The sequence below is a fragment of the Oenanthe melanoleuca genome, chromosome 5 (assembly GCF_029582105.1).
Source record: "Oenanthe melanoleuca isolate GR-GAL-2019-014 chromosome 5, OMel1.0, whole genome shotgun sequence".
Taxonomy (NCBI): domain Eukaryota; kingdom Metazoa; phylum Chordata; class Aves; order Passeriformes; family Muscicapidae; genus Oenanthe; species Oenanthe melanoleuca.
In genome coordinates, this window is record NC_079339.1 from 23,834,929 (window position 1) to 23,860,242 (window position 25,314).

Below are 25,314 nucleotides of genomic sequence, written 5' to 3' on the forward strand. Positions count from 1 at the left end.
CCTGCTTGCACCACCAATAGCTCTGCCTCTCTCCTCTCAACACTGCATCCTTGCAAAGACCTGTGTCCACTCCCAGTGCCCGACTCCCTCCCTATTGTTTTTGTTCAAAGGAGGAAAGCAGTCCATCATCTGCCCTCCTTTCAGCCCCTTGAGAAGATTATAGGGTTTCCTGGAAAGGATGCTCCAACTCCTAAGAAGATTAGTGGAAGGTGTCCCTGCCCATGGTGGGGGGGTTGGAACCGGATGATCTTTAAAGTCCCTTCCAACCTAAACCATTCTATGATGCTATAATTAAAGGTCCTGACACCTTTTCTGAGCAGGCACATGTCACTGTGGCAGCCCCTGCTCTGATCCTGGGAGCACAGGGGAGCTGCCAGCAGGTGCCTGGGACTGGAGAGACAAGACAGGTGGCAGGTAGGGTCCACACCACTGACGACCTCAGCTTCTGGAAGCAGTCGGACCCCCCATGCTGATCCTTCCCTGCCCTATCCCACAGCCCCACTGTGAGCTGGCAGCTGTCCCAGCCTGGCTCCGCTGTGAAGCTGCATTGGCTGCCAACAGGTATGGCTGCTCAGCATGCCCAGTGCTTTGTATTTCCCCTGCTGAGAAAAAAAGTCCCTGAGCAGCCCCACAGGAGGTCAGGCCCTGAGCAGAGATCACAGAGCAAACTCAGCAGCGGAAACAATTCTCTCGGCACGTCCCATCTGCCCTGCAAACAAGCCCAAGTGTCACTGCAGAGGACAGCCGGGGATTCCCTCAGGTGACACTGGTCCAGGCACAGATAAAGCTACCCATCCATCACCCCTGAGCAGGATGGGGAGCAGAGGCTGGAGGGTGTCAGAGCTAGAGGCATACAAAATCTGCATGCATGGAGGAGAAGTAGGAAGATAATTGCTCAACAGCTAGCTGGCAGCAAGGTGCATCATGAAAAAGCCTGTCCCGAGGGAAACGCTGCTCTCAGCCTGCCAGCCTGCAGAGCACAAACTTCAGGCTCCTCACTGACATCTGGTCTTCCCCCAGGGCACCTGGGGCTTACCCCGCTGCGCAGCCTCCCTGCTGCACAGGGGAAAGTGGGGCCAAGGGCCAGCAGTTTTGAGGGCACCCCCCACACAGCAGTGATGGGGAAGGCTGGGCTGCTGTCCCAGTGGCACATCGTTCTCAGCTTTCACATGGGTGTAAGCATCAAGCTGCAAGAAAGACAGTGACAAGTGACGTCCCAGAAAGATGTAGGCGGGTGCTCAGCTCAGTTTCTTCAGTGCCGTTTACCCACAGGCTGTGCCACCCACAGACCTTTCCTGGGGCAGTGGCAGGCACCCCCAGGCTCACCTGCAGGCTCCAGCACCAAACCCGCCAAAGGGTCACAGCCAAAAACTTGGTCCCATGCTCTGCTGGACTCCACCTGCCAGCTGCCCCACTGGTGGCTATGGTCCCTGCTTACGCTATCACACCAGCCATTACACATACTTCCTTTGAAGTGGGATTTGTTACAGAAGCTCTGAAGCCCACAGGGAAGATCCATTTCACTGGCATCCCACTTCACTGGCATGGGGGCGAGCAAGAAACAGGCATTATCTCCAGCTCTGACACTCCTTCCCCAGTTCCTCCCTGGAAAGGGTAAACTGTGCAGTTCACTCATAGCACAAGAAACAGGGCACCTAGAAAGGCAATTTAATCCTAACCACCTCTTATCTGATCAGCCCCAATCTCTTTATCAGCCCAATTAAAAGAATTACCCATCCACAGCCCGGATGCATGTATTGTGCACTTGTCTCTGTCAACTCCAGAGCCAATTACTCCACCCTCTTGTAAGGCAATTATAAGGTACAGAAATAAGCCTGCTTGCAAAACACGAGACTAATGTATTGTACCACCAGAGGCTAGGGCTTGGGGGCTCATCCTTCTGTTGCTCCAAAACCCCTGAGGGCTCATCTGCCCTGGGGACAGGACAGGCTCTCTTGCCATTTTGCAGACCCCTGCCTCCCCTGGCCATGCCTCCCAGCATTGCTACAGGGTGTCCACCTCAGGAGACCTCTCTCCTTGAAGCCAGGACTCTCCAGACACCCATTTGTGCCAGTGAGCAAATTCCTCCCCACTACCTAAGCTTCCTCTAGACCTGTTTCCCAGCCACACATGGCTTTGGGTAAAGCTCAGAATAGAACTGGGTGCAAATTTCCTTACCGACGGCTGTTGGAAAACATTTGGTGGGTAGGGGCTGGCTGTATTTCTTGACAAAAGGAAGTGTAGCACAGCATTCCCTCATAATTCCCTCAGAGGTGAAGTGACTTCATGCCATCCTCTGCTCCAATGCTCAGGTGGGCATGAATTCAGTGGCGTGCAGCCAGTTATCCTGCATGACTTCCCATCGAGTTTACCTCCCACTGGTGTGCATGGGAGTCCCTTCAGTCTCAGGGTCCATGGGAATCTCTCCTCACTACCCTGCAGCTCTGTGTGCTGCATTCATCACACTCAGCCAGAAGGAACTGGGTCCCTCCATCAGCAGCAGAAGGGTGAGAATGCACTAAACAACCCAGTGGCCATTTCCAGCTGTCCTGGCGGGCCTGCTGGCCTCCTCCAGCTCTTCCTGCCATCCATTCCACTTTGCCTCTCCCCATGTGTCCACACTGCCAAAAGCTGCTGACATGTGAAGAACTTCCCATTGGCTCTGATCTATACTGCAGTAACAGCAGCCTGAAGCCCCAGAACTCATAGAGAGATGCCACACAGTATTGGGAACAGGCCAGAGACTGCCAGGAGCTCAAGGCAGCCATTGCCGACAGCTCTGAAACCGGAGCAGAGAACACTGCTCTGTGGTGGAGTGACCTTGCAAGCCATCCCCTCCCAGGTCCGGCTTGGATGTGGAGGTTGAAATTGGAGCCTTTCCCCTCCATTCAGCACGTGTGATACCACTCTGGTGGCACTGCATCCTGCTTCAAGTGCTCCCATATGCCAAAAATACCCATGAGATGTAGAAAGTTTATCACGGGGCCACCAACAAGACTGGGGGCAAGACTTATCACGTACAAGGAGAGGATGAAATAATAGGGGCAGCTTGGCCTGCAGAAAAGCCTGAGACGGAACATTATTACTATCTTCAGCAACCTGATGGGAAAGTACAGAGAAGATTGGGTGAGATGCTGCCCAGACGTGTACGGTGACAACCTGAGAGAGACCAGGCACAAGCTGCAACAAGGGAAACTGAATAGTTACTAGAGGAAAAAAATTCCTGAGTAGCTGAAGTACGAGAGTGGATGTCCATGGAAGCTGTGTTTTCTACGTCCTGGCAACACTCAAAACTCAACAACAGTAACCTGATCAAATTCGACACTGCTTTGAGACAGCAGTGTGGACCAGGTAATCTCCAGAGGTTCCTTCAGACGTCAGTTATTCAGCGTTTTCAGAGGCCTCTGGATAGCAGTGGTACCAGGTTTTGGTAGTTCGAGGTACTTCGCTTACACGGTACAAATGCCCACGAGGCTGACAGAGAGGCTAAGGGGAGGCACAAGGAGCCCAGCCGGCTCTGGGACGGATGCATGCGAAGCCGGGATCCCAGCCGGCAGCACCGGATGAGCACAGCCGTGCCCCGGCGCGGCAGGACTGCCAGTGTCGCAGGGCGGAACACGGGACGGGCGTGCGGGGATGGACACGGGCAGCTCTGGGCGGGTGGAAGCGAACTCCCAGAGACCAGGCTCCGATTCCAGGGGATGACAGCGCGCGCAGGGAGGGCAGTGCTCCCCAACTTCCATCAAGAGCTTGAAAGGAGGGAAAAACAAACTCCCCCCGCTCCATCCCCACACCTTGTCCCGCATCCCCCCGCGGCTGCGCTCAGGGGTCAGCCCCTCGACCGGGCCTGGTGAGGAGGCTCTTTGGGAGCCGGTGCTCCGCCACCTCCGTTCCGGATGCTCCAGCCGCCTACAGGCAGCCCTTGCCCGTAACCCCGCTCCCTCCGGCCCCGCTCCGCCGCCAGGTGCCGGAGCTCGCCCGCCGTGCGGGACCCGCCGCCCGCACCGCCCGGTGCTCACCTGCGCCCGAAGAGCTTGAGGCCAGTGAAGCGCTTGTTGCTGTGGCGGCGGCCCAGCGGCGGCGGCGGCGGCGGCCCCCAGTCGGGCTCGGCGCCTCCCGACGCCCCGGGGCAGTCGGCTGTGGCGGCGGCGGTGTCGGAGGAGGCGGCGGAGGGCGAGTCGCCGGACGGCGAGGGCCGAGCCGCCTGCATGGCCGAGCTCAGGGCTCGGCGCCGCCGCCACCACGGTTCCGAGCCAGGGGAGGGCACCGGGGGCGGGTGGGGGGCGCGGCCGGCTCGGGCTCCCGCCCCACCGGGGCCGCGGGCAGGCGGGCAGGAAGTGCGGCCGCTCACCGGTGCACCGGGGCCGCGCCGCCAGCGCCGCCTGCCGAGCGCGGGGATGGGGCTGGCGGCGGAGCCCGGCCCGTGGCCCCGCGCCCGGCGCCGCCGCCTCAGGAAGCCGCGTGTCAGCCCCGCCGCCGCCCCGCGCTCGGAAGAGGCTCGGCGGCAGAAGCGGAGCCTCCCCCTGCCTCCGCCTCCGCCTCCCATTGTTCGCCGCCGGACGGAGGGGACGGAGCCAGCAGCCCTGCCGCCGCCGCCACCGCCCTCTCCGGGGACCGGGAGCCACCGCCGGCCTTGTCGCCGAGGCCAGCACCGAGGCTCTTACCCAGCCCGGCGAGCGCCTGCCCCGCTTCTCCCTGAGCCCAGCGACAGCGCTGGCTTAGCGGGCAGCGGCAGCGGCAGGGGCTGGCCTGCTCGCCATGGCAGCCAGTCCAGGCAAAGAGCAGCTCTCCCAGCCCTCCTTTGTATGGAAAATGTACCGGCCGCAGTGGCAGCTTCCCCGCTCCCCAAGGGTGCGGAGCCAGGCTGAAAGCCAGGGCTGCGGGGGCTGCCAGGACAGGGCCCTGGCTGCCCGCTGCACGGTGCACCTGCTGACCCTTAGCGCCCTGGGCAGGTCCCACTGGCAACCTCAAACACCAGCCCTTTCCAGAGGGCTGGTGGGCATGGGGACACTCTTCCCAGAAACCAACAGCTCAGGCGAAACTGGCTGGCTCGCTGTGCTCGCAGGCTTGGCGTCGAAAGCGCTCGGGCGGCCCTGTGACATCCTGGCTGGGAGGTTGTGCTGCGCAAGCCCAGGCACTGAGAGAAGAGGAGGAGATTGCGGGCAAGGCGCTGGGCGAGCACAGGAAGCCTTTCCCCCAGTCCCCGAATCGTGGGCTGTCAGCGCCCGCCACAGCACCTTAACCCCCCAACAATAAGAGGAAGGTGGCAGAGCCCAGCTCGGTGGGTACCTTATATCTCCGTCCCCCGGAGGGCTCTGGGGAACGTCCCAGGAGCGATGCCGCCACATCTGCCGCAGCATGAGCTGATGCGCTCAGCCAGCCCGGGGTTCACTCTCGCTCTTCCTCCCTCGGCAGCCGCTTTCCGGAGTCATCCCGAGGGCAGGTCCCTGGCAGTGCTCCGCCGCCCGGCCGGGGCCCCGGCTTTGTTTGCACCCTCCACCTGGTTCCTCTCTCTGCACTTCCTGGAAGTGTGAGGGCGGCTGTCATCGCAGCCGGCTGCGCAGCCTTCTTCCCGAAGCGCTGGCCACCTCCTCTGCCGGGTCGTCTCCAGCGGAGCCTCGTGCGCACCCGCAGCAAGCAGGAGCACGTCCCGGCACGCTGGGCTGCGCGCCGAGGAGCCGCACCTCCCTTGCTGGCTGGTTCTTCCAATGCCCCCAGACTTGAGACAGCCCTCTCTCCCAAAACTGCCCCAGCACGGCCATGCACACCGGGCCATGGCAGTGAGGTTGTCCTGCCACCCACCCTGGGCCATGCACATCCTTACCCAGCCGGGCACCAGAGCACTCACAGCTCCTGGGTGTATATGTCCTCGCTGCGTGGGAGGTCTGAAATCAACCTCCAGCATCGGTTCAATCTGCACTGGAGGTCATTGCAAAAATGCTTTGATAAACCAGGAATGGTCAGTGTGAAAAGTGAAAGCTTCTAGGAAGCTCCCAGCTAGCCTCCAAAGAATGGAGAAACAGCATGACATTCATTATCCATCCCCCAGTATGGGGCGACACAGCCTAAGCCTTCAGGCCTGGCCTGTCCCCACCTCCAAAAACCCCAGCTCTTCACAAACAGATGCTATTTGGTGTGCTCTGGCTCCAAGAGAGCTTCAGATCACCAAGAGGGTCTGTGGTCAGCTTCTATGGGCCAGAGAAAAGCAAGCAAGCAAATCTAGTCCTGGCAGCCTGCACAGATGGCATTTCTAAAGGGGCACATGGTCTTGCTTTAAACTCCATCATCAAAAGGAAAAAAAAAACATTGACAGACCTTGATCTCACCAGGCAAGCTCTGAAACTGAGCACAACCCACTGCATTAATTACTGTGGAGAGAGAGGAAAAGGCAGGTCCTGGGTGCTTAGCTCCAGCTCACAGATCCGGGAGGGGAGAGTTTTGTTATTGTGGAAAGGGTTCGTCATCCCTGCTGCTTTGCATGCCATGATGGGTTGCATTTTCTCCCTGCCTGCAGACATTTCCCTTTCATGTTTCGTGCTGTGTCTCGTGGTGTTGTTGTCTACTCCTCTTACCCAGGAGCATCAGGAGTACCAGTGCTTGGTGGGACTGTTGGAGAAGTAACACATCCTGCCCTGGGTCCTTCACCATCCTCTGTCTGCTGTGTCCATGTGTCCTTTCACAGTTCTGTCCCTTGGGCTTGGTGCAAAACTGTGGAGGAACCCCGAGAAATCCCAGTCCTGGCTGTTCTTGGTCAGAAGACCAGAGGAGACAGACCCTGCTGCACAGGCTTCTCTGTAGGCAGCACAGGAGAGGGATGTGAATCACTGTGCTGGATGTTACCGTGAATTTGCACCCTTGTCTTCTAGTTTGTGCAGCACCCTGGTACTGAAAGGATTAAGCTGTCTGCTTCAGCCAAACTCCCTGCCCGTGGGATTCATTGTGAACGGGGACCAGGTAAGGGAGGGAGTGGTCAGGGGAAGGGATGGCTCTTGGTTCAGAGATCTCAGCTCTCCCCACCCAGCAGTTTGGATGCAGGTTGGCATTGCCCCTAATACTGGTTAGTGCCCCTAACAACCTCCCTGCTGGTTTACTCGGGGAGTCCCACCCTATGGTCCCCCTGCACATCTACACCATATGCAAGGCTGGGGTTCTCGTTGTGGGGACAAACAGGGGAGGGAGGCTGTGTTCTGCTGCCTCAGAGAGCTGACCTGGTTTGCCTATATGGAAAAACTACAGCAGGAGGAAGGGCAGGAGCATCCCCTCTGGCAGCTGCAGGGTCTTGGGTCAATTTAAACCAGGGGGTATGTCTGGTTTAAGATGGAATTTGGGGCTGCATTATACCATCCCTCCCTGGCATACTGCAGGTATGTCCCTACATAGCCCACAAACTCAGTGTTTTTCCAGAACTGCTTCTTTGGATGTTTTTAATCTCTTGTTACATGCAGTCCCATATCCAGTTCACCACTGCCTTGCACATAGGAACATCCAGAATGAGATCCAGAATGAGAGTAAACACACGCCAGCATTGTGCTCCAAGCACAAAGTCATGCCACTCCAAATCCATCCCACTCCTGTGCCATGCACAGAGCCTGTGTCTGACGGTGGGGCCCAGCAGAGCTTGTCCCTGGTTCTGGAAAGAATCAGGGCAGGGGATAGTGAGACACTTGTCACCCCCAACCAAAGTCTGTGAGGAGCCAGCTGCTCATTTCTAGCACTCACATCTCCTCTCCCCTGCTGCACAGAGGGATGCAGAGACAGATGTCTCTGTCAGAGTGGAGCGGGCTTGGCTTGCTGGAAATGAATGGGAATTTGATTATGCTGCTCTGCAGAGCAGGGCTAACACGATTAAAAGGCCAGCAGGCAGGACTCGGAGGAATGAGATCCCCTCTCTGTCCCTTTCTTCCTGCTGACAGTGGAGGCTCTCCTTTCCTTCTTCCTCAGCCCCTGTGCTGCCCAGGCTGTCCTGGGACTTCACAAACATCCAGAGCCCAGATCTGAAGGCAGAAGGAAGAGAAGACAGCAGAGAGTTGCAACCATCTTCCCCTGGGCCCCTCAGGGCTGCTACCTCCCTCTCTCCAGGAGCTCCTGCCAGCTCTCCCCTCTGGCCTGCCTGCTCCATGACCAAGCTCCCTTGCCATTTACATTACAAAGCAGCCCCCTCTGCTCCACTCTGCGGGTTATATTTAGCTGCCTGGCACAGAACAGCCTGTAAGTTGCATTAGCTGCGTTCTATCTGCCAGCCGAGGTGCCTCACATCTCCCGGGCAGGGACGGGAGCTGGCTGGAGGGCACAGCGGGACACAGGACCCCTCTTCCCGCTGCCGGAGATGGCTGTGCGGAGCCCGCTGGTGCGGGGCTGGTCCGGGCGCTGCCTCCGGCCGTGACCGAGAGCCGAAGGGTGCGAGTCTGACACCTGGCACGTCACCCGCCCCATAGACGGAGCCTTCGGAGAGCTCGTACAGGAGCTTTTGTGCTTTTGTGGTTTCCTTTCTGGGTAAACACCCCTCCGGGCTGGGTTGCTGGGAGCAGTGACAATGACAAAGGCTACTGCTGCAAGCATCACCCTGACAGCAATGATGAAATTGAGAGGGAGCCCAGAGCTGCTCAGGAGAGGTTGCAGGGTGCTGCTGTAACCTGCCACCACCTGTCCCAGGTGTCTGGCTCCAGGTCGGCTTTCCCTACAGCCTCTAGCCTGCCCTGTTGCCACTGGAGCTACCCCGCTCTGGGAGCTAGATATGATCCTGCCCCACCACAAAACCTTGGCGGAGACACTCAAGGCGAGCAGGAGTGACTTTGAACTTGCCTTGGCCGAACTGACTGTCGGGGGATTAAGACACACAACTCTGGTGTTCGCTCTGAGTTTGCTGTGGTGACACAGGGCATTGGGTCCTTCTGGCATTGCAGTGGCACCTCCCTACTGGGAAAATTGTCCCAGAATGTGCAAATCTGGTGCACAAGCCAGGATCATTAATAAGTTTGGCACGAAACTGCTACTCAAAGCCCTAAATATAACCTGAGTGCTGAGCTCTCTTCCACCCGCCCAAGGCGCCTCCATACACCGTGGCAGCTATTTATGGAATGAACTTCATTTCCATGGGATTAATATCATTTCTGCTCATTTCAAAACCTTTATATAGCAGCTTATGCTGCCTGCCCCTTGTGATGACTAATGGGTCCCAGCAGGAGCAGGCAGGTTGGCAGCAAGGGGTCTGGGGCGTCCAACCTTCAGCTGACATTCAAGATAACTGTGATGCCCACAGCCCTCAGAGGAGGCCATCCAAACTCTGTGCCACAGGGCAGAATAAGCAGATTTCCGCCCTCAGACACTTTCTTTGTCATTTCTCCTTCCCTTTGCTTGGCCATCCAAGACACAGGGTAGAGGAATCAGCTCATCCCAAGCACCATTTCTTCCTTAGCTGCTGGCCTCCAGGTTGCTGTGGCATTCCCTCCAACCTCTCAGAATCCTCCTTTCTGCAAAGCCTGCATTGGACAGAGCAAAGTCCCTTGCAAAAAAACCCCTTGTGAGGCTTGTGTAGAACAGAGGGGCTTTGTGTAAGTGCTGGAGCATGTCAACTGAGCCACCTGCTTGGGGTGGCTGCGGTGGGATGGTCAGGGTGTACAAAATCCCTAGCAACCTTGGCTAATTCTGGAACAAATTCAGACTGATAATTTAGGTTGCAATATGGTCCCTTACTCCCCTGGGGAGGCTGGAAAATTGCAGCTGGCTAATCTGTTCGTAAAATGCACTGTGCACATCTGGAGAAGACAGCTAAGGGGAGAAAATCCTGCTCTGCTCGGCACAGTAATTCCTCATCCTCTGTGCCATCAGGGAAGAGACCCTCCCAGCTCTGCCTGGTGCCTCAATGATCAGCCCTGGGTACAGAATGAGGACCAGGAGGGCTGCACATTGCCCTAGCTCATGGCAAGGCTCATGGACACAGGGCACCTGGGGAGGTCTCTGCCACCCTGGCTCCTGCTTGCCACCCACCACACGAATAACAAGTGCTGGAGATGAGTCAGCTTCTGGTCCCCTCCTGCTCTGCAGGCACTAATAAGGTTTCCCATTAGTTCCCATTACTGCAGTATTAGAGAGCAATTTGCTCACAGCTTGCACTGAAGTCCTTGCAAGGGGGGAAAAGGGGCTGCTGTATACATGGGAGTGCAGACGGGGTGACCGACAGCTCCTGCCCAAAATCTTTCCCTGGCAGAGTTCTGCACCCCAGGGTCCCCAAGGCCCAGACCAGAGGCAGGAGAGCTCATCCAACCTCTGTCTGCATGGACGAGACACCAAGATTTTCCATGTCAGTTTTCCACCTGCTTGTAAACTGAGCATGGCATGACACGGTGCCATGGAGCTCAGAAGGACACAGACACCTCTGTGCCAAGCCAGCTCTGGAGAATGGTTAGAAGGCAGCTCCTGCTTTCTCCCCTCCTCTCAGTTGCAGACTCTCACTACAGTCCAAGGTCAGTCCTGCAATGCTCATGTTTAGTCTGGGCAGGTGCAGGGTCAAAGGATTTCTCCTCACTTACACCTGAGAGCCATTCTGCAAAGATGAGGGATAGTAAATTATAGAAGGGCTTAAATACCCTTCTAGCGAAAGAAAGGACAGGATGGGACACCAGACCTTATTTGTTGTGATGGAAGAATAGAGCTGAAGTCCTGGAGATGCTGACCCAAGTAGGATTTTGGACATTATGGTTGGAATTGGGAAAAAGAACTCACCTAAGTATCACCAGGCAGTGGCTCCCATAACCCCCATGAGAGCTATTGAGAACCACTCTTCACCTCTGCCAGCTGTGCTTGGTAATAGGAGGGGTGGATAAGCACAGGAGTTGCAACAGAAGAGTCACACCAAAAGCCAGGACAGAACTCCTCTCGCTGCAAGGTACCCCCAAAAGGCCCAGACTACTGCCTAGGAGGCATCACAGCCCCAGGATGGGAAGGGAAAGTTGGGTAGAAGGAAAATAAGGGGGTTTGCAAAAGTGATAATGAGACTGCCACTGCAGAGGGGGCTGTTGCATGCGATGGGAGGGACTGGACTAACTGGTTGCCTTGTGTCTGTGCTAAGATGGTTTCTGGTGGGAATGTGCTGGTGGCTGGTGGAAAGAGCCAACCCTGACTCCATGGGAGGGAGATGACTCAGGGACAGACCACTCCAGTGCCCCAACGCAGCCCTGACACTTGGGGACCCAGGTGTTCCTACCTGTAGGAGACTTGCTTTCTGATGGCCAAGTGCAGGAACTGCTCCTCCACCTCCGCCACGGCCACTGCTCCTCTCATCTCCTCCCAAGCTGGATCCACGCTGCGGAGACCCAAGCGCTGTGCTCGCCCAGTGCTCTCTGTATCTGCTGCTCCCCGGAGACTTGCTGTGGCTCCCCTGGCCACCTCACCATCACTCCTGGCAGGGGAGAAGTCTCTCCAGCTCCTGGGACCTTCAGCCATGCTGGAGTGAGGTGTCTCTCTCGGCAAGGAGTCCCACTCTGCCCCCAGAACTTGCTGGGCAGCCTGGTCTTGTCCCACAGGGTCCCACAGTGCTGCTTCACTTCGCTTCCCCAAAGCGGTGGGACAATTCCAGCAAGGCTTAACTCCCTGAGGGAGACAAGCGCGAGAAAAAACAGTGTCCAACTTTTTGCAGTGGTATTTATTGGCTTCTTGATAGCAGCTTGAGTAGCTCAGACGCAGCAGCTCAGCCTCCTGCTGTCTCTACTGCCCTGCCACTCTGAAGCGGAGGAATATCTGACACACACCCGGAGATGTTGGTGCTGCTCCTCGGAGGTACTGGCACCGTGAGAGCAGTGGGGAGGGAGTTAGGAACACAGCGTTCGCTGGAGAAGCACAGCCCAGGGATAGTGATGCTTGTGAGTGAGAGGAAAAGAGCTTGGATTGCCTTCTGCGAGGTCCCTCTGGAGCCAGGCACGTCCGTCACTGTCCCCGGCGGCAGCAGCTGAGCGGAGCAGCGGGGAAAGGTAGGCAGCGAGGAAAGTGCCTGTGCACAAAGCCTGGAGCAGCTCTCAAAAGACAAAGCAGAAAGTGAGCATGAGTGTGTGCTGTGTGCGTGGGGAGGGGGCTGCGGGGAGCTGCATCCAGCAGGCAGCCTGGTGTCACCTTAGAGACACTGGAAACTGGCACTTAACTCTTCGGAGTCTGGGATGACAGAGAAGGGTGACAACTCGGCTGCCCCTCTCTGCCCACAGTCCAGCTAGCACCTGCCTGCCTGCAAGGGCTGTTCAGGGAGCTGGGTCTTGGCCACTTGTCTTAACCAGACCTGCTGCCAGGTGAAGTCAGGTAGCCTGGAAAAGTGCATGACAGCAGCAGCCCAGCAGAGCAAAATCCCTGCTTTTGTGTCCAATCATCCAGCATGGATGACATCTGTCCAAGAACAGAGTTCCCAGGTTGGACAGTGATACCTATCTGAGCAGAGGTATTGCTGTAGCATGGCCTCTGTCTTTCCACTTGGCTCACTCAGCTCTATGCCACCAAGGAGGCCACATTATTCCTGATTTTTCCTTATTCAAGTAAATTTTCCTCCAATTGTGGCATCCAGAGGTAGAGACAACCTTCTGTTCACACCCATCAGAAAAGTTGCACCATTTATTTTCCTGAGCTGCAACTGGACTTTTTGACCCCAACCCCAGCCCACCCTGGTGCTGCAGATGTCAGCTGGAGTAAGAGATCCCTACAAAGCTCCCACATGTGCCTGATTTCTTCTGTCACAGATTTCACATGCTGTGCCTTTACCTGCTAGTCCATGGAAAATTCAAACTTCTGTAAGAGCCATTCCCTGTGTCATGGCAAGGTCCTACATTCATGTATTGGACAAAGAGCACACTGCAGTCATCTGCAATCCCAGTGTTTTCCCATGAAAGTCTGTCATGATGGGAGCAGGAACCTGTCCTTAACCTGCTCTGACTGTTGTATCACATTGGGAGTCATCGGGAGCATCTCATCCCTTGTGCCAGCACTCTCCATCACCTCCATATGACCCTGTGGCACCTCTGCTGCAGGGTGCTGTGGAACAGCACATTTTCGTGCCACTTTTGACCCCAACAGGGGGTCAGCAGAGAAGCAGCAGGGACTGAGGAACTGCTGTGGCTTTTCCTGGTAACCACAGCCCACTGGCAGCTCCAGTTCAAGTTACTAAACCTTTATCTCCCCCTAAAAGCCACAATGACATCTCTCTCTGGCTGCACCTCCTGGAGGATTTGTTTCTCTCTGGGGCACAGCAGCCCCCAAGCCCACTCCTCCACAAAATCGTGACTGGCAGGGAGCCCCACACCCTCCTCGCTGTGTGACTCAGCCCCTCCAGCCCCCACAGGGGTTTTGTTCTCCTTGAAAGCTGGAGTGCTGCTGGATGAGCCCTCCCCCAGCAGCACTGTGCACAAGCACAGCTGGCCCGGAGAAACAGCTTCACCCTCACTTGTGAGGACAGGGACCTGCTTGGGAGCTTTTCAGTACCTCCTGCATGGGTGCATGGCCCTGCTCCATGTCCTCCTGCTGCCCACAAAGGCTGGGAGCAGGCTGTGGAAAGGGAGAAGCAGCGGGTGCCCACTGGCACCTGTTCTTCTCACACGCACAGCGAGATGCTTCTCTTTCTGCCCTGGGCTCTTCCTGGCCCAGGGAGCCTCTGTTGCCATGGACTGTGGGAGCCACTTTCATCTGTGCCAGCTGGGCTGTCAGGGCAGGACAAAGATGGGCTGCCCAGAGGGGCTACAGGGATGCAGAATGCTGGTCCCCAATTGCTCCCAGGGAATTTTGGGAAACATCTGTCTTGCCCTTCATGGTTAAAAAAGTTAGTGGCCACCAGGCTGAGGAAGTGGATGTCCAGTAGGGGGTGGATACAAATAGGAAGTTGGGTGAGAGCAGGGTCCAGACTTCCAGGGAGGAAGGAAGGGAGAACATTTCTCATTGGTGTATGTGTCAATGCCATAGGAAAGGAACTTCAGAGTGAGAAGGAGAGGCCCTTATTGCAGGCACAGGAGACCCGTGTGCCAGGCACAGCAGAGCCCTGACCTAACAGCACCTTTGGCCAAGTCAGAGTGAAGGGTTGGACAGTGGGTGCCTCCTGCATTCCCAAGGGGCCTGATCTTGCTCCACAGAAATCCTCTCTGTGGGGAGGAGCTGCCAACAGAGGATTTCTACCTTTCTACCCACGTGCCAGATTGTATAGCTATCACACAGGCGGGGTGGGCCAGATTTTGTTTGTCTGGAGGAGACATCACAGGATATGTCTGCATGAGGGGATGTAATGGATTGCACAGGCCTCTGCATCTCTCTCTGCCCACCTGACTCTGCTGGATGTTTCATGTTTCTGTCTTGAATGGGTTTACCCTTCACTTGGAGCTTCCTGAGGACTTGGGAAGAGCAGGCAGATGCTGCCTGAGGATGATGAGGCTGGACAGTAGGATTGGGTCAGTCTTGTCCTCCTGGCACCCTTCAGCTGATCCTGGTCACCTGGTGCTTGCCTGTGAACCCAGGGCACATGCAGGAGTGTGCCTCTCCTGTGTCCTGGATAGGGATTTCCTTCTGTGTGGGCATGTGTATGCAAAGGCATATTGGTATTTACCATACAGACCCCATCCTTGATTTTGCAGGCATAGGCAGGACATGAGCTTTCTAGGAAGCAGCATTTCTACTGAGTAAAACTCTGTGAAGGTACAGTCACCTTCCCTGGGCACAAGAAGAAACTCCATCCTGGTGACCTCTAAGCCCCATTTCAGCCACCAGATTAGAAAATCAACACAGACTTCTTGAGGCAGGCCAGATCAGTGTCCAGCCATGTGCTATCACTGTTAACAAGCCCTCCAGCACTGGGGAGGTGTAAGGGAGTGCAGCTGCCCCATTTTCCCCAGAAGGTGTCCAAAAGCCCAGGCTTCTTGCCTGGTAGCAGGACCAAAGCCTGTTTATCCCATGGTGGATATGTGAGACAACTGCTAGCACACTCCAAAAGGGAACAGCGAGAGGGATCATACCAGGCTTGGAGAGCATGGATACTCTCCTGAGACCCCTAACAGCACGTGTCCTTCTGTAACAAAGAAAACATACCCACCAGGCTGCTGCTGTGCACTGCCAGTAACCCTCTCGGTAGCAGAAAGCCACAAACCCTAAGTATATTCTCTTTTTCTGGTTGTTTTTAATTGGCCTGGTAACAGAACAATCAGGAATAATTTGTCTCTGAAAAACAAAGACCACGTTCTGTTAGCATTTTTTTGTTCAGGGATTGTATGAATTGACAGTGCAGAGGCTTCTGAGAAATGTGACCCTGAATGGGCAGAAGCCCAGCTTGTTGTGGCAGAGCTCAGCTGGGGCACTTTGAGCAGACCAAGCACAACTGAGTGAGGCTGAAGGTGACTTGTAAAGAGGGTGACTCTTGCTTTGCTAATTCTCTCAATCTGCTCTAATTAGTTGCTGTAGCCAAATTGGTAGGTGTGATTGGCTGGTGCATTTTGGGAGGCATAGCAGGGATCAAAAGATCCAAATGTGCCTGCTTTAAGCAGCTCAGAGATATCTGGTAGACTGCAGAATTAGGAGGATTTGTCAAGATGAAGGAAAATTTTCTCCTGATGGAAGGGTTCTGATTGGTCTGGCTGCGTTAAAGGAGCCAAAGCCTGAGAACTCATCCTTTTAAGAGCTTCCCTCTTGCACCTGATTTGAAATGTGCATGAAGGGTTCAAGCCAAAATCTCCCTGGAAGGCAATTCCCAAAGAGCTGTGTGAAGTTTCACAGGGCTGGACAAAGCAGGGCTGAGTCCTTCCTTTGGATAAAATCTGATGAGTGCAGGGAGCAGCCCACCCAATAGTAGGGGAATGCAGGGTTAGGAGGCTGATTTTGGACAAAATGCTGCAGGGAAATCATCAGACTCTCAACTCACAACTAGTCCTGGCTCAGGAAGAAACTGCAGGGCAAGGTCAGGCAATTCCTTGCATTGGTGGGTGGTCAGGGAAAGGGAGCTCTGCATGTGTCTGCAAAACCATGTCAGACTAACCTGCCATGGATCGCACATTAAACTCCCCCTTGGCAACACAGACCTGGCTCAGAAGAGAGAGCTCCTGTCTCTCCCAGGCACTGTTCAATGGCCAGATCAGTCAAAACAGCTTTACTCCTCTCCACAGAGAAATTATGATCTGCAGAAAGAGACCTTTGTAAGCCCTAAGCCTCACATTCTGCTGTGGCACAGTCCTGCTGTACCAGCCCAGCCAGAGGTGGGAGATAAAGACACCTTATAGCATCTCTGAAAGGAGCTCCTGCTTGGGCTGCCTTCCAGACATGGAGGGCTGACTGCAAGGAGTTGCTTCAATGACCAGATTTTAATGAACCACTTGAAGCTTGCTAGAAAATGAAAATTTGTTTTCTAGATCTCCTGTTGCTTTGTGTTTCATACAAAATCAGGACAAAACCTGTAAGTTTTCACAGACGTAAATGGACTGTCAGAGGTACAGACTGACAGACAGCCAGGACCCATGTTGTTGCCCATTTGAGTGTAGCTGCTCTGCTTTTACAGTTAATGAAAAGACTTAGGTATTTTCTTCAGAAAGGACAGGACCATCACACTATGAGCTATGCCTTTGTTTTACAGACCCTTGCACAGCCTCTTCACTGAAGTAGCTCTTTACTCCTTATATACTTTCTTCCATGATCTTCCTCCTTCCATGAGGTATTTTCAAGTTGGTATTTCAAGGGGGAGAAGAAACTGAGGTAGAAGAGTTCTGACTTGTTCAGAACTGCAAAAGAAATGATAATGACAGTGTTGCTGAAAATAAAGCATGCAAGTTTTTTTCTAACCCCTGACATGGAGCATGAAGTCCCAGTACTGAACTGATTTTGCATGTGGCCAGGGAATGGGAGAGGGAGCAGGAGTAAGGAGCTGTGCATGTGGGCTGGCATGACAACCATGCCTCAATGAAAGCACCTGTCAACCCAGGGCTGATGCTGCATCTTTTTATTTTATTTTTATTTTGCTTCATAAAGCAAATGCAGAGCAAGTGATAGAAGGAGGAGGAAAGAGTCTTGAGGCTTCAAAACAAAACAAAACAAAACAAAACAAAAAACCACAAAAAAACTAAGAGGGAAGAAGCAGCTGCTGGAGTATAAGTGGAAAGTGAGCTGCTACAAGAAAAAAGTTCATAGATGCCAAGCCCGCACTAATTATTAATAAAATACAATACTGAAAATAGGATCTGAGAGTCTCCAAAATACAATATCTTAAGGGATCGGCAATAATACAAAATAAGTTTCATTATGTACAAACGAGTTCTGCTCTTGATCTCTGTACAACGGTGGGAGTGGGAGGCACGGGGACATGCTCAGTGAAGTGTTGGGGCGGAGGAGGGTGTGCTTGGACCCGGCAGTGGTTCTTTGTGCTGGGGTGGAGGTGGAGGATGGGGAATGCAGTGGTATCTGGTGACCAGGGGGTCCCGTGGGGAGAGCAGAGCAATGCTGAAAGCCTTCCTCTTCATCACCCCACTGGCCACGCATGCACGATTGCAGCCAGCTGTGTCCACATTTTCCCAAATGACTTGGAGGGGCAAAACCAATTTTCAATAGGGAGAAAAGAAGGATGTGAGGGCCCTTCCCTCACCTCTCTCAGTCCTTGAGCAAGAGCTATCCCATCCTTCCTCTATAGGGAGCCTTCTCCACTCCCAGCCTGGGGGAAGAGGAGAGGCTGGGGCAGTGCAGAGTGAGTCCAGGGTGCTTGATGAAAAACAAGGAATTGAAGCCTGCTGTGAGACCTGGCAGAGTGCACAGGGACTCCTGTGTTACACATGGGGCAACCTGCCACATCCCAGATCTCCAACACTCGTGTCCCACATTGTCCTTTCATCAAATGGCAGCTGAGGGAATGGAGTGAGGAGCAACACTTCCGCCTTTTTGCAGGACTTTTGCTGGAGAGGAAGAAGAGTCAGAAATGGGTGTCTGGTGCTAAAGAGGATGGCATAGGCTTGAGATGATGTCACTTCAACACCAAACTTGGCAAGTCTGGCCTGAGAGGTGGTATGGCATGAGTTTGCTATTTTTGTCAGCATTTAGAAAGAGGAGGTCCAAAACTGTCTTTGGTGACCCTGGCCAATTCCAACATACCACCTCTTTCCTGATAGATGTACCTGTCTCCAGAAATGCCAGTATGTCCTCAGTGGCTTTCACAACACTTGTGCACAAAGAGGATGTGAGGGGAATGATGGCTAATCTGACAGCCCTCTAATGGGTTGTAGAGCTCTCCTTCGTGGTCCCTAGGAAGACCCTATTAGGCATGAAGCAGAATCAGGGATGGAGATTAGGTTATGTGAATGTGTTTTTCTCACTCATTCTCAAAGGAGAAGGCCAGCAGAATGGAAAGTGAGAAGACTACTGACCTGGTTAGCACTGCACTGTAGGGCCCAAGCTGGGAACAGAAAGAAAAATACCACCCCTGCCAAAACAGGGGTGCTAAGGATGGGGAGAAGTGGGTTGTGAGGGAAAGTTGTTCTGTCTTTCAGAGCTCTGGTTACCCAGAAGCTGCTGGCTAATGTTTATGGTGATTTATCTGTCTGGGATCTCTCTCCCCCACTCCGTTTGTGTGCAGATCTTTGCAGATAGTTGGTGTTGAAGTTACGTAGGCATGTCCATCAGGAGAAAACTAGAGCAAGGAAGAACTAGGTTTTCTCTCAATGGAAGCAGAAATATACTAACATATGGAGGGCAAGGAATGAGCTCAAACTCTCCAGAGCCATCTCTCCAGCACCAGCATCACCCACTCCTAAAACCCTCAGGCAGGACAGTAAATCCAGCACTTTCTCTCTCCTTCAGGTGCATCTGATGTAGCCAAGGGGTACACGTGGGGACAGCCCCCTTGGTCTGGAGGCTTTGGGGAGTGAGCTGAATAGTTTGTGGGCTTCCCCTGATCTCCCTCCTCTCCAAGGTGAGCCCACATCCATAGGGTAGTGCTCATTTAAGCAGGAGGTAAGGCCAGAGAAAAGGGAGTCTCAGGGCTTCTCCAGACACTTATTGCTGGTTCTGGCAGTCCCGTGACTCCCCTCAGAGAGATCAGCACTAATAGGGATGATGGGGAAGGGGAGGAGCTGAACTCAAGGCCAGTTTAGGGGTGTCTAAATGCAGCGTCCTCTCCTGCCAAGTCCCCTCAGTTGCTTGGTGAGGAGGGAATCCTGCAATCAGACAGATGAGGCCTTGAGGTCCAGCAGCTGCTACAAGAATTCAGTTGTCTCACTGGAGCTTGTCTCCCTGAGGAAAAGAAAAGACAAGGCATCAGTCAAAGTTCATTGTAGCCTCCTATGCAAATTCACCTCTCTGTGCCCAGCTAGTTTGCTCTGACCAGGATGAACTCCTTCCCTAGGACACTAAATGGAACACACACCTGGGACCACGTGAGTCATCCAGCCCTCCACATCTTCATTCAAGTAGGACACTGCTTTATGGATAAACTTATGCTCTAGAAAATGAGCTTCTTCTTATGCTCCCTGTCAGCACTGGCCTCCTCCAGCCATTGCTCTTAGCTGACTGCCTGTCCCAGGCAGCTCAGCTGTCCTTAGCTTGCAGCAGAGAGGACACACATGCCTGCTGCTTTCCCCCAGACATCCTGCTGTGCTTTGGGCTCAGAAGGTGGCCCCTGTAAGCACCTGCTTACCTCTCACGGAATTGCTCTTTGAGGTGGCTGAGACTTGGGTCCGTTCGGTTCTGGTCAGGACCCTCCTGCGTTTTGCTCAAATATTTAGCTGTCTCATGTGTCCTGGCCAGATGAGGCCTTCCCTCCTCAGACTGCCTTTTTTTGGCCTCCCACCCCTCAGGATGGTCCATGGTTAGGAAGGAGCTATAGCTCTCTTCTAAGGAGCCAGCACCCTCATCATAGAAAAGGAGGCTCCGTGACTGAACTGGAAAAAAGGAGAGCATTGGTTAACAATGAGGACAAAGTCTCTTGCAAAGTGTGTGGGTCATGATGGTGATTTCAGCACATGCTCACCCAGCCTTGTCCATGTGTAACTGTGCAGGATACCCTCCTTCCCCCAGCTTCATGAAGCAAATGCCCCCCCTGGACACAGAGCCTCTTCAGAAGACAACTAGTCTCCCCTGGAACTTTCCCCTCATGTTCCTTCCTTTGACATTTTTCATGCTTTGGGACAATGGTTAACACAGAATGACAATAGGCCCAATAAGGAGCTGTAATGGAGTTTGTAGCACCGAGAGATTAGGAGTCTTCCCTTGCCACAATCCCAGCATATGGGGTAGGCACAGAGGTGAGGATGCTATGCCTGACCAGGGAGTGTCAAGAGAAGCGATGGAAATGGTTTGACAAGTTGAAATGGAGGAACCATGTTAGACTCACTCTTACTAGTTGTGTAAATGTCTGGTGCTGGTGTTGCTTTCACTGTCTGTGATGCTGAAGAGAATTCAGGGAGACAGGGCATCAGGGATCCCAGGATGAGAACAAAGCAGAGTGCCAGCACCTAGAAAGGAGATAAGCACAGAGTCAGTGCCACTAGCCATGAAGAAACATTCCCCCCACAGCACAACACCATGAGGCTGTGTAAGAAGATCTGGTCAGAGTGACAGCTGGGTACCTATGGTCCTGCAGACAAGGAAGGGGCTTGCTGTGCTAATCTCTGTTGCAAATTCAAGAAGAGAAGTCAGAAACTTCCTCTTGTTGCTTTATTTGGAGTATTTCTGGTCCAATTGTGAGAATTTGCCTGTCCTATTGAGGAGAGATAGTGAAAGGCATAGCTGAGAAACCTAAAAAAAGGGAGAGAACAGAAGGGACAACTCTGCCTTGACCAAAGGAACCTGACCATTGGCTTAGCAGGAGCTGTTGTGGGCTGTAAAGAAAACAAACCCACTGGGAGGAATCTTGAGGTACTATACACAGAGCAAAGTGAAGCTACTGTCTATACAAGGACAGAAATGATAGCAAAATTGCAGTTCCCTAATACCTGATAGAAAAGATGCAGGATTCTAGGAAAGGGTTAAATTTATGCTTGATGTGTAAATATGCAGGACCATGTGCCAGTGCCTTCTGCTATCAGCCTGACCAGTCAGAGCTACTAGGCAATGATAACAGGAGAAAGGTATGTGAAATCTCCTTGAAATCTCCTTCAGGTAGGTCTGGAGCTATCTGGAAATTCTGCCATAACACTAAAGCTTCAGAGTGAAATTCCAGTGTTGATCATAAGGGACTCTATAGACCTTAGGGAACTGCCAGTACAGAGCAAGAAGGTACTCATGGGAAATGGTACAGAGCCAAATTATTGAATACTCATGCACCATGCACGTCTATAATTACCTGCTGCCAGCCCAGTGCTCAGACTGAGCAACCAAAGAGGTGATGCATCTGTTGGTGATTTCTACTACCTCTGTAAAAACTAGCAAATTTGACCTGGGTGGATGCCAGCAGCAATGGTTTGACTGCTTTTCAGAAGTCACCTATTTCAGAATACCTGTGCCTAAGTAATGCACAGAGGATGGCACAGCAAGGTAATTTTGATCACCAGTGGATTCCAGGAGATGAGGAAGATGAATTAGTAACATGGGGATACTGTGTTATGTAAAGAGGAATTTTAATTATCCAGACTTATCATGGCTGGTTTTAAAGTAAGGACATCAAATGAAGGCAACATAGATCATGTATAAGCATGTCATATCAGGCATATGAAGAATTTAGAATTCTTATTCAACAAAAACAGAGGAAAAAATAAATTCTGAATGGATGTTGCTTGGAATTACCACAGCCAAACACACAACTTGGAAAAAAGGGAGGCAGCACTGTAAAGTCTGTTCTTTCCTTCTAAAACAAAACAGGCTTTTTCGGCTGAGAAAGAGCAGTATACTTAACATCTTGCTTTAACATGGCTTTCAGCTGGGGTTTTGCAAAACAAAACTGTTTTTACTCTGTTTTGTTTCAGGTTAATTCTAATGCTCTGATTCACTTCTTCAAACTCTACAACACTTCATAACAGTAACTTTTGGCTTGATTATGAGTAACATTTATGTCACAGCTTTTGACCGTCTCATTATTTGACCTCTTAAAATTGAGGGAAATTAAACTAGAGAAAACGACTGCAAAACCATTTGGAAAGGTGGAGGCAAAATCAATTAAAAAAAAAAAAAGACATACTGAGAGTGTATTTATCAAAGGGTCCACTGTCAAACTGTGAGGAAGTAGCAGATGGAGTAGCAGAGAGATCTGTTACAGATCTGGCAAGATTTAGCATTTTTAAGCTTGACTTAAATGATGGACTGTATCAAATCTGCAGATGGGAGAGACTACAAGCACACTGGATTTTGGTCAATATTCAGATTTGGAATGATCTTGACCATGGGAAGAAATGGTCCAAGAGAACAATGGGAAGACCTGTACAGACATATGTGGAGACCTGCTGAGAGGTCTGAGGTGGCAGGACATCAGGGGCTACATATTTCAGCTGTTCTACAGAAGAGGCTCTGGGAGTTAAACTGATGCATAAGATGGGTCCCGGTCAGTGTCACTTTCCAAAGGGAAAATCTCAGCCCAAGCATTATGAACAGGCTATCTGGCTCGATTTGTACTGACCTTCAGGTGAAACACTATGCACAGCTTTGGGCCCAATATTTCCAAAAAGATGCAGGGCCATTGGAGAAAGTCTGGAAGATAGCTCTAGGAACAAGAAGTGATTCAATAACTCAGCATTCAAGGGAAGACTGAAGAAATCATGGTGATTTAGCAGACCAGACTGAAGGGAGTTGCTCAAAAACGGGAGTTTTCAAATATGTAAAATGCAGCTTCACAAAGGGAGAATAAACAGATCTTGCTTACAATGGGCTGAAGCAGTTGTAATAGGCTTAAGCTGCTGCAAGGAAGATTGAGACAAGATAGCAAGAAAGCTTTATCTCAGAAAGATAACACAGCACTGGAATAGTTTGCCTGAGAAAGCTGAGGACTGCTCACCACTGGAGGCCTTCAAGAAGTGGCAGTATAAATATCCAGCTGCAATGACACAGGGCTAAAGAAGGGTAGCCTGCTCCACTCCCATGCTGCAAGACACAATGATTCTACATATCTGTCATGATAAGGAATGCTGTATTTGAAAATGGAAAATGAGAACTCAGAGGCTTATGAAAGGAACTGGTCAAAGATAGAAGAGCAAATTACAAATTCTTGAAATGCTTCAAAGCTAGGAAATCTGAGAGAGTGCCTGAATGGGCTGGGATGCCTGCAACAAAGGAAGCAGCAAGGACACATAAGACATCGTTGGGAAGCTAAATTAGATATTGTATCAGCCTATAGCACAGAGGATGTCTGGAATGCACCTCTTCTAGACTTGTTTATTCCAGGTAGTAGCATTGAAGAATTGCTGAAGCCAGGGGTGCTCTGATGAGCTGCTGCATTTAGGAGCAATGAGTCACTGGGCTCAGCTGGGTCACACCCAAATATGTGGAAAGAATTTGGGAATGAATATAGAGAGCAGGGAAAAAAAAAGGCAGTCATTAAAATCTGGTCTGACATGGGGGCAGCAAAGAGTAGCAAAAGCTTGAGCAGATTTTGAAAGGAGGAAGTGCTTGAAATTACAGAGCAGGGGCTCTGGAACCAAGGAAACTCATTGAACCAGGACCAAAAAACAATCCCTCAGGACACTGAGGGTGCTGAGAAAGTGGGACAAGTACCTCACCATCTGTTTGCATTTTGTGACTGCTAACAGTACAGAAGTGATAACCAGATATAGATAACTCTGACAAATTTTTCACAAGCAGCTACTATGACAATCCTGCAAAGACACCACAGAGGTGAAGATTGTATTTTTACTATGGATCAGAAACTTTCCCCTAGGAAAAAAAAAAAGAAATGAAGAATAAACAATTGACTCTATTTATGGCTACATACTGGCATGCCCTAAAACTCCTCAATGAAGCCAATATTTATTAACCATGATCCTCCACTATGAGGCAAACAGGGATTACCAAAACAACAGACAACCACGAATTATTCTGGTTAGTGAAAAGGACAAAGAGAATTCCAGCTGGATTTAACAAAGGCTATGTGCAAGCATAGCAAGAACAGATGCCATTTCTTGCTGATAAACACAAGGTAATGCCCACTGGGATGAATACTTGGAGTGTTCATCTGCCCTGCTGAGTTAAACATTAAGCATTACCAGCTCAGCAAAAGAAAACTCTGCCCATTATGATGGAAACTCATTGAAGATTTTTGCTGAATGGCTAATAGCTAATGAAAAGCAAACAAAGTGCATTTTTGCCCAAAGAAAAAGGCAGTGAAAATGCAGGAATTATTCTAATGTTGTTGCATAAACAACTGATGTATGTATGACACAGGGCCCAGCTCTGGTGACTATAACACAAAAGGAAACAGCAGATGTAACTGACATCAGAACTGGTCAGCAGGGAAGAGGGCAGAGACAGGCAATCAACAAAGCTGTCTGGAGAAGCATGGCCAATAAGGAAGATGGAAATGAAGCTTATACCATTAGACAGGTCCCAGTCTGCGTAGAAGCCATTTTATAAGGTCTGGAGACTTTCCCAGCTACCAGAGCCTGAAGCTTCTGTAACTGCTGGAGCAGAGTCCTGTGATAGGAAACAATGCATATCAAAACTTAATAAGGAGGTAGAAGCCAGTAAGTGAGCCAAGAATACCACTACCCGCTTCATATAGTACCTTGATTTTCCCTTCTTGTGAAAACAAGTATCTCCCCTTTACTGTATATTGCTTAAGTTCTCTGACCAAAAAGGCTTGGGAAACAAGAAACAAAAAAGGGTCTTATCATTGGGTCCACCACCACCTTCACTGCACCTACCCACTATTATGAATGACCCATTCATTTAGGCCTCCTGGGTGCCTGAAAGCCCTGCCAGTCAATTCCCAGAGCAGGGAGAGCCAGTGTACCATGAAAACCAAGCTCTGGCATGGAGGCTGAACTTTGTAGATAGGTCAGACCTTTAGCACAGGCTTGCCTGTTCCCACTTCACTCAGAGGCACATGCTCTGAAGCTCAACCTGTGCCCCAAACTGTGGTGGAGAGAGAAATAAGAAATATGTGAACCCCTTGAGCTTCTTCAGTTTTGGCAAATTCTGCAGAGGGATGTAGGCAAAGCCAAATCTTGAGTTCAGCAATTAATTAATTCTCTGACTTCCCTGGTTGGAACACATGCTAAGGTCTCTCTGCCCCATTTAACTGTTCATGGGCATCTGCACACATAACACAAAACAGTGGTAGGTGTTACCAAGGGCTACTGAACCCTTCACTGAGCTGGTGAAGGAGTCTGGGATGAGGGAGACTACAGAGCAGCACACGGTTCCCAAGACTTGCATATTATTGAAATGGAGACTATTGCTGACTTTCCCTCT

General features: G+C 52.0%; 2 protein-coding genes across 5 annotated transcripts in view; both read right to left on the bottom strand.

Annotated features, from left to right (window-relative positions):
* DGKZ (diacylglycerol kinase zeta) overlaps window positions 1-5,512 on the bottom strand; it is a 46,897-nt gene extending 41,385 nt beyond the window's left edge. Inside the window, exon 1 of one of the 2 annotated variants that reach the window (XM_056492948.1) lies at window positions 5,290-5,512. In XM_056492948.1, coding sequence (XP_056348923.1) covers window positions 5,290-5,360 — 71 coding nt within the window. In that variant the 5' untranslated portion in view covers window positions 5,361-5,512. Of the gene's footprint in view, window positions 1-4,019; window positions 4,274-5,289 lie in introns of those variants that run through there. The other variant, XM_056492947.1, reaches the window with a different exon arrangement.
* Window positions 5,513-16,921: 11,409 nt separating this feature from the next.
* Window positions 16,922-25,314, bottom strand: part of CREB3L1 (cAMP responsive element binding protein 3 like 1) — a 44,937-nt gene continuing 36,544 nt past the window's right edge. For 2 of the 3 annotated variants that reach the window (XM_056493449.1, XM_056493448.1), the window contains exons 9-12: window positions 24,435-24,534; window positions 20,312-20,432; window positions 19,616-19,859; window positions 16,922-19,212 (exon numbers count right to left, since the gene is read on the bottom strand). In XM_056493449.1, coding sequence (XP_056349424.1) covers window positions 19,176-19,212; window positions 19,616-19,859; window positions 20,312-20,432; window positions 24,435-24,534 — 502 coding nt within the window. In that variant the 3' untranslated portion in view covers window positions 16,922-19,175. The remainder of the gene's footprint in view (window positions 19,213-19,615; window positions 19,860-20,311; window positions 20,433-24,434; window positions 24,535-25,314) is intronic. The other variant, XM_056493450.1, reaches the window with a different exon arrangement.